The sequence below is a fragment of the Hylaeus volcanicus genome, unplaced genomic scaffold (assembly GCF_026283585.1).
Source record: "Hylaeus volcanicus isolate JK05 unplaced genomic scaffold, UHH_iyHylVolc1.0_haploid 17840, whole genome shotgun sequence".
Classification (NCBI taxonomy): Eukaryota; Metazoa; Arthropoda; class Insecta; order Hymenoptera; family Colletidae; genus Hylaeus; species Hylaeus volcanicus.
The window spans coordinates 1-8,888 of NW_026531491.1; the positions used below are offsets into that span (position 1 = coordinate 1).

Genomic DNA, 8,888 nt, shown 5'->3' on the forward strand with positions numbered 1-8,888 from the left:
TTTAGGTACAAAGAAGATATCTTGATGCTATGAAATATTCAACAAACCACATAGGTACAAACGGATGTGTTTCTTATCTTTTTAGGATTTTTGTCACTGGATCATCCTGACGCACGAGGAAATCAAGGTTTGAAGGATCAGAATATGGCTCTGCGTTGGGTGCAAAAGAACATCGCCAAATTCGGCGGAGATCCTAATCGAGTGACCATACAAGGAGAGAGTGCTGGCGCAGTGTCGACAAGTTATCATTTAATGTCAAAGAAATCGAAAGGTAAGAATATTCTGTAAAATTGTTAAATGCCTATTTGGTTAATTTAAATTGAAAATGTAATTTTCACGTTCAAAGATTGCTAACCAGGTGGTACTCAATCGTTTCTTTTAGGTCTGTTCCAAAAGGCCATAGTTCAAAGCGGTTCTAGTTTGTGTCCTTGGGGATACAAGTCACCAGCAGCTTCTCGTTGGACTAGCTATGTTTTAGGTAAAAACATGAATATTTCTGCGGACAACGACAACCAGCTGCTGAACGCACTGAAGAAGGCTGATGTACGCGATATGATCACTGTTGCAACTCCTATGACCAATGAAAACATACCGGTAGGGTTACACTAATTATTTGAAAAATTATATAACAACGTGATATTGTATTGTAGTCGACGTACTTAGATATTCTTTCGTGACATTCCTTAGTAGAAAGTGTTATTCGTAAATAAATACATGTGTCTTTAAACGAACTTTTTCTGTTTAAGCTTCCGCTCAGAATAGCATTCGTGCCTACCACCGAAAGTGGACCTGACGCATTCGTAGAAGATTGTCCTTTATCATACTTCGAGTCTGGAAACTTCAATCAAGTGCCTACTATGCTAGGCTATACAGCACAAGAGTCAATTTTGTACTCGCTAGGTAATGATAAATGATAAATGTTAGACGACATAGAAACTGTCCCATCTTTTGCTTAGGTTGATTATACGTGATGGAATAATTTTTTACCCACCTGAAAAAGTTGATATTAATCATAGTCATGTAGTTTAGTATTTTACTTAAAGTCATTCATTCGTTTCGCAATGTTGCGAACTAAGGCTAGATAATAAATGTTTGTAAATAGAAACTAAATAGCAGCCTACATGCAATAAGTTGTGATAAAAATTAAAATATTGTATGGGATGCAGTACATTGTTATCGCTTGAAATAGTAAATATTTTTTTTTAAAGCTTGCTGTGAATAAATAGGACATTTTATAATAAAAATATTTGTTAGTTGATATTTCATACTTATTTTGAAGTAATGTAATTTAAATACGTACTTTGTCAAGCTTGAACGACAGGATCTGTTTTGAATTATGTTCCTCAAAGACTTAATTCTTTGTAATAATGAAATTAATTTGCTACTTAAGAGGCTTCTTTTCTCTCTCATCATTAATCATGTTTCTGTATGTTATAGGATTGGATTTTGAACGACAGAGCATTCAAGCCAAGTTGCTGAGTGGATCTTCACTTGTAGATCTTACAGGTCACAACCACCTTTTCATAAATTCAATGAACGCTATTGTGAACGACACCGTGTGGGAAATGATAAAGGTGCTTCAACTAGTATTTTAATTTTAATTCATTTATTTTTACCAATACTAACGACTTGCTATTTTTAGGCTTCATCATTGTACGTCTTTTCTGGTCCAATGGATCTCATGCATAGGCTTTTGACCAAGAACCCTGGCCATTTGCCTGTCTACTTCTATCGACTGTCCTACGATACAGAGTACAACTGGCACAGAGAAGTTAATCCTAACATTGGCGGTAACTGTCTTCTATACTTAGTCTAAAACTATTGGGTTGTCCAGAAAGTTCGTGCCAATTTTTAAGAAATATTCAAAGACACGTTTGAATTTTGATATATATTTATTGAATTATGTATGTACCATTTCGTTCCACAACTTTTCCAAATTTTAATTGGGGATGTCCACATGTTATTTGTTTTCAACCATTCCGATATATTCAGATCTGTACCGCCTACTAAAAATCGGCATGGACTTTCCAGACAACCCAACATTTTCTCGTCGGAATTAATATCTTTGAAGTTATCAGATGGCATGTGTATGTCAGACCTTTTCACGATCTATTGTTTTAGGTACGTCTCACGCTGACGATCTTCCTATGACGTTCTACTTTGATGGGTATCCCAAAGATCCAAACCATCCAATTAATGTTTACGCCAAGAAAGTCACGACAATGTGGGTGAACTTCATAAAATACGGGTAGGTAAACGTAAAATTTTTTAATGATTTCTATGAATTGCTAATCTGTAGGTAGTGCAATGGTCAGACTGCAGATGTTCGTGCAAATTTATATTTTTACGGATATAGAATAAGAAATGAAATTTAAATTAAAGTATTACTGTTTATTTTTTTATTGCGCAACAGTAATATTCTGCGGAATCAGTGACACGGCGAAGAAAATGTTTGCATTAATAAAATTTTACTTGGTTACTAGTTAACGTCCATTTAACGTCACGTCACATCTTGAATTCTGTTATGGTTGCCTGAAACTGGCACTATATTATGTTCACAGAAATCCTACTCCATTTGGATTGAAAATAAACGGAGCACGTTGGATAGCTTCGGGAAAGCAGGGAAAGCAACTGGATTTGAGAAACGATAACTTCGTAATGAGCGATCGCTTCATCGTTGACCGCGACGCGTTAGTTATGGAGAAGTATTACAATGGTTTACCTGTTACATCGGAATGCAAGAATTATCAATTGAGCACCTCGAGAGGTGTGTTTAACTGAGCCATGCTGCCAACAGATATTCGGAATAACTCTTGAATGCAGGACTTTGCATTATAAGTAGTTTCATTAAAAGGTTTAGTATTGCGTTGATGATCAGTATTATAGAAACACTAATCATGGGAGGGGAAATGGGCCCAAGTTCTACGAAGACTCTTCTGTTTATTATAATTATTTGTTAATATTCAACATATAATGCAGAAGTATTTTATGCTATTCAGTGGAAATACAGAATAATGAATAAAGATATTCTTGTTCATCTCAGGCTATTAAAAATAAACTTTGAAATTTTTCCATACACGGAATTCAGTGTTTGAATGTTACTTATGATCTGATTATGTTGGCCCAAGTTTACATGGCATGGAAAATAAAGTTGATGTGAACCTAATTTAATTGCTACGATTCAAATACTCCTTCAAAGAATATCTGGTGTGTAATATTGCTGCTGATACCTCTATCATTCTAAGTACACGGTCTGTCTAAAAAGAAACCGAACTTTTGCTATTAAAAGAAGAAAGTACAAGTAAAGTTTTTACACACACCGTTATTTACTCAAAATAATCTCCCTCTGCGTCAATACAGCGTGTAGACCGCCTAATTAACATTTCGAAGGACCTTTGCAGCTCCTGTCTTGGTACCCCGTTAGTACGGTGGTTACAGCGGCCTGAATCTTCGAAATGTTGCTATAATGTGTCCGTTTCATTGGAATTTTCAATTTTGGGAAAAGAAAATAATCGCAGGGAGACAGATCAGGCGAGTAGGGTGAACGATCCAAGGTAACAATACCAATTCCAATGAAGGGACACATTATAGCAATATTTCGGAGATTCAGGCCGCTGTAACCGCCGTACTAACGGGGTACCAAGACAGAAGCTGCAAAGGTCCTTCGAAATGTTAATTACGCGGTCTACAAGCTGTATTGACGCAGAGGGAGATTATTTTGAGTAAATAAACGTGTGTGTAAGAACTTTACTTGTACTTTTTTTTTTATAGCAAAAGTTCGGTTTCTTTTTAGACAAACCGTGTATGAAGGAAATGTTAGATACGAAATATTATACAATAGTTTCTACTTCTCGATATTCCAATGATATTTTGCATAAACTTACAATTTTATATTTAAAAGGACGAAATAAAATAGATTTAAACATTATGTATTTATTTATTTATTTTATTGCTTCAAACCATAAATGGCTTATACACCATACAATAGTTGTGGTAAATACAATTTAGTTACATGAAATTCTTATATTACAGTCTTTGAGAAAACTATAAATAATTTTTAACCCTTTAATATCCGGTTCACTCAAAAATGTGCTGATACAATACGGAGAACGATATTCGTTACTGAGGAGCATATGGACAAAACTTCACGCTGATCGTTGTATTCCGGACACTGCCAAACAGTATGGTTCAAATCTTGAAACTCTGCTCTGCAATCACATTCGCCATTTGAGAGAAACTTAACTCTGGCTATTTAAACATTATTCGCACCGTGTATTAAACTCGGTCCCACCTTCGAAAGGGATAGAGAACGGGGTTGAGTGCCTACCAGCAGAGATGGGCAAAACCCTTGGCTTCGAATAAATTTGAAGTGTGTCGATGTGTTTGTCTCGTTTCCTTCTTTGGAAAATGTTCAAAAGAGTCTAGAGAGAGGGACGCTCGGCCCGCTTAAACCTCCTCAGGTTGCCCCTTTTTTCACGCTGCATAGGTGTAAGGTCTCTCCTAAAACTCCTGTGTTTTATTTACCTTTCGTTTCTAGGTGTACGATAACAGTATGCACATTAATCTGACCTTAGATGAGAATGTATTACATAATTGATAATTTAAGACCAGTTATTAGATAACATTATGTACATTACGTGGCTTGAAGTGCAGGTGGAAGAAGTATATAAACCCATGTCTGAGCTGATTCGAACGTGTCACACAGTGCATACACACTTCCAGGAAGGATGAAGCTCTCGATAGTTGCGGGTATTGCTTTTCTAGCTACGGTGGCAACATGTCGAAATTTAACGGAAATCGTACACATCGATAAGGGACCGGTCCGAGGTTTTGTAACGAAGACTGCGTTTCACAATATATCGTATTCAGCCTTCTTAGGAATTCCTTACGCGAAACCACCTGTAGGAGACCTCAGATTCAAGGTAAGACAATGTGAAAACACGCAAAACCCAGGGGTTAGTTCATGCAATATAAAGTATTCAGATATTAACAGTTATTGAATATATTATTGGATTGTCCGGAAAGTTCATGCCTATTTTTAAGAAAAATTCAAAGGCATATTTGAATTTTGATGTATATTTATTGAATTATATATGTACCTTTCCACCTGTTAAGGAATGTACACATTCTATTTGTTTTCAGCCATTCCGATATATTCATACCTATACTTCTTACTAAAAATCGGCATGGAATTTCCAGACAGCCCAATATTATGCAATACAACGCAATTACAGTCTTTATAAAAATATATATTATATAAAATATTTATCCCATATAAATGGAATGTCTAAAGGGCCAAGTGGGTCTTGTTCCCAAACTATGAGGAGAATTTCTCTTATTAACACTTTGACGGCCGGAGTCACGTATACGTGACTTCGCGGAGCCAGCAGCTATCGGCCGGAGTCACGTACACGTGACTTCGCGCAATCGCCAGTTATCGACGGAGTTTATGTCTTCACGTAGTTGCAAAGTTTCAAGTTGCTTATTGTTTGTACATTGTTTATCTATCGTTTGTCCACTATCGGTTGATACTATATCTATTATATCTATATCAACCATATCTATTTGTCTACCTATCTATCTATCTGTATTCACACATACATCTATCTAATCCTTCAAAAATGAGTAAAAGTGACGACGAGATATACGCCGATAACTTGTCAAATATTAGTGAGACAGAATCAAATGACAGCAAAGATTCAGACAGTGGACGCGAAATTATTATTAGGAAAATGAAAAATTTGATGAAACCCGTAATTGATTCCGATGAGGTGGATAGTAGTAGTTCCGACGAAGATGAAATCGAATGGTCCCGAATAGACGGCACCGGTAATATGGAAAGCTGTGAAGAACAAGCAGGAGTGAAAATATCCCTTGATGAATGGAGCATACAATCAGCCGTAGATCTTTTCTTTGGTGAAGATTTAATTAATTTATTCGTAATTGAAACGAATCGATATCACGAACAGCAACAAATTGATATCGAAGGAAGTAAAGGTAAGAAGTGGACGGATACAGACGCTGAGGAAATGAACAAATTTCTCGGTTTTATCATTCTGATGGGATTAGTAAAAAAGTCGGAGAAAGATGAGTATTGGTCGATAAATCCATTAATCTGCACTCCAATTTTCGGAAGAATTATGACAAGGAATAGATTTCGGCAAATTTGGAGATACTGGCATTTCAGTAATAACGAAAAATGTTAGGACCGATTAGACAAGATTAAACCCGTCACAGATTATTTCCAAGATAAATTTCGAGCCATCTACAAACCTAAAAAAGAGTTATCACTGGACGAAGCCATTATACCATGGCGCGGAAGGCTTTGCTTCCGCACTTATAATCCTGACAAGATTGTAAAGTACGGGATATTAGTACGCATGTTGTGCGAACACGTTCTGGTTACATATGTAACTTTGATATATATTGTGCACGTGGAATAAAATTAAAAGAAACCATACTGTCGGTACTGTCACCGTACTTGTACTTATGGCATGACGTCTACATGGACAATTACTACAATAGTGTAGCAATCGCAGAAGAGCTGCTAAAAAACAAACGAATGTGTGTGGAATGTTACGTCCCAGCTTATCTGAGACTCTTTCTTGGGATCTTTGTCTTCAATTAAAGAGCTTAAGCTCACCTTATCTGTATTTAATTGGAAAAGAAGGAATTTTGGGATTCTATAATAATTGTCACTAAGTTTGAGTATTAACTAATATAATTATGAAACAAAACTGAGTTTGAGATTACTTACAAACAAGAATAAAAACTATACAATTGAAAATGGTTTAACAATACCAATCGTTGATCTTATGCTATCGGCGGCGTTGTCAGGTTGTCCCGGGCTCGGCTGTGGCGAGGATCTGGTCTGGTTGTACACTCGCGACACGGGACTCTAATAATTGGCGAATAATAAACGTCGGACTTTCGTAGGTAACTCCGCGGTGACTCTATCTTTAGTGCGTATGTTCTCACTTACGCGAACTCTTTACTCAGCTGGAGATACGATACACGATACCTAAATGAGATTAACGCGAGAGATTAACCCGTCCGCGACTACAGAGTATTGACTGCCAAAATAATAATACACAAAGAAGCCGTCCGTGGTCGTGACCACGGGTTTATATACCCCCAGATCCTCGCAAGGCGCGATCGTAATTTCGAAATCTTAATTTCTACATTTCTGAATCTTGGACATGTCGTTGACTCGCGGTTTGCATTATTTCGTTCCCGAGGAACGATTTCCGCATCGTTTACCGAGCGCATTCCTTAAAGTCTATTGATCTTAACTATTCGCAATACGAGGTCGATGAAAAGGGACACCGGCAGGGCCGGATGTAACAGGAACACTACGAAAGAATAGAGGTGTACCAGACTGTTTGAAAAACATAAATTTAAAGGAGTCCGATACGGACTTTCGAAGGAAAGGTAATATCCTTGTGCAAGTGCTTCGAGCTAAAAAAAAGACGTTGTACATGATTTCAACTATACACGCAGCAAATATGGTTGAAGTCACAAGCACAAGAATAAAAAAGACGGTGAAAAACCCGACCTGTGTTGTCGAATATAATAAGTATATGCAGGGCGTAGATCGTGCAGTCAATACTTGTCATACTACTCTATTTGATTAAAAACAAAGAAATGGCCGAAGAAAGTTGTGCTATATTTTAAGAATGAAAATTAAAAGAAAAAATTGCGGAATATTTACGACAACTCTTGTTACTAACAAAAATTGACCATACTTAACTTGCAGAAAACTAAAATATTCCTGACTAGGTTTAAAACGAACTATCATACTCTAATACATGTGACACTTAACTGAAAAGAAAGTTTTATTTACAAATGCAGCTACAGGATCATCTCCATCTTCCTATTTAAAATTTCCAACAGTCGTTCTTGTATCTGTTATGTAAAGGCTCCTGTGGAAATAAATCCTTGGACGAATGTGTACAATGCCACATTACAGCACGATGTGTGCCCACAAATACTGGGCAAATACGACGGAAGTGAAGATTGTCTGCACCTGAATGTATACACTCCCAAGGTAAGTCCCGTAGAGGGTGTCCACTGAACACTTTCGTCATTCATCACAATTACTTTCGCATTGTACAGATGAGGTACAATTGTATTACGTTGTCCTGGAAGTTTCTTTCGTTTTATTAATAATTAATATATACACAATATTTTATGCTTTATGTCACATTACTGAATTGTGTACGATTCATTTCGCTTCATAACTGTAATGTAACTGCCCGGCACGAATTTTACGGTTCGCCACCAACGTTACATTACAAGATCGTTTTTGGTGTCACGAATGCTCGCTTCGAACTCTCGGCTGAATTCTCTCTCAATACTTCCTACTCAGTTCAGTGAAAAGTAGACGATCAAAGAGGTTCGTCAAAAAACCGACAGACCAGTGGAGCACGGTCGAGCGCGAACCGAGCGCAAAGATGGCTTGGTTCGTCGCTCGCTAGTCCGTCCAGACTAAGCGAATGCTCACGTTACATTACAATGTTCTGTTGCGAGTCAGTCGCCGGCTTAAGAAATTAGATTGTCTATTTATATAAACACTGCCACAGAAAATAATTGAATACAACTTACGAAAGAAACTTTTGGGACAACCTAATATGATCTGTATACATATATAAACTGTACACTGTATATTATGTAGCGAATAAATATCTTTCTCGGTAGCTGAACTTCACCAAAAAGGAAACCGTGAAGCCGGTGTTGGTATGGATACACGGTGGTGCATTCATGAATGGAGCCAATGCTATGGATATGTCTGGTCCTGACCGGTATATTGAAGAAGATGTCATCATGGTCGCGATGAAGTATCGTCTTGGTCCTTTAGGTACAAAGAAGATATCTTGATGCTATGAAAT

The 8,888-nt window shown here is 37.1% G+C and overlaps 2 protein-coding genes across 2 annotated transcripts; both read left to right on the top strand.

The window, feature by feature from the left end:
- Positions 1 to 85: 85 nt before the first annotated feature.
- On the top strand, positions 86 to 3,928 carry LOC128882134 (cholinesterase 2-like; the record flags this gene model as incomplete). The annotated part of the gene is made up of 7 exons (XM_054133704.1): positions 86 to 271; positions 383 to 594; positions 747 to 900; positions 1,438 to 1,574; positions 1,643 to 1,790; positions 2,122 to 2,248; positions 2,562 to 3,928. Coding segments are annotated over 7 exons (1,184 nt in total), but the record flags the coding sequence as incomplete, so codon positions are not given.
- Positions 3,929 to 4,297: 369 nt separating this feature from the next.
- LOC128882135 (juvenile hormone esterase-like) lies at positions 4,298 to 8,857 on the top strand (the record flags this gene model as incomplete). Its single annotated transcript, XM_054133705.1, has 3 exons — positions 4,298 to 4,922; positions 7,919 to 8,047; positions 8,698 to 8,857. Coding segments are annotated over exons 1-3 (484 nt in total), but the record flags the coding sequence as incomplete, so codon positions are not given.
- Between the last annotated feature and the right edge of the window lie 31 nt (positions 8,858 to 8,888).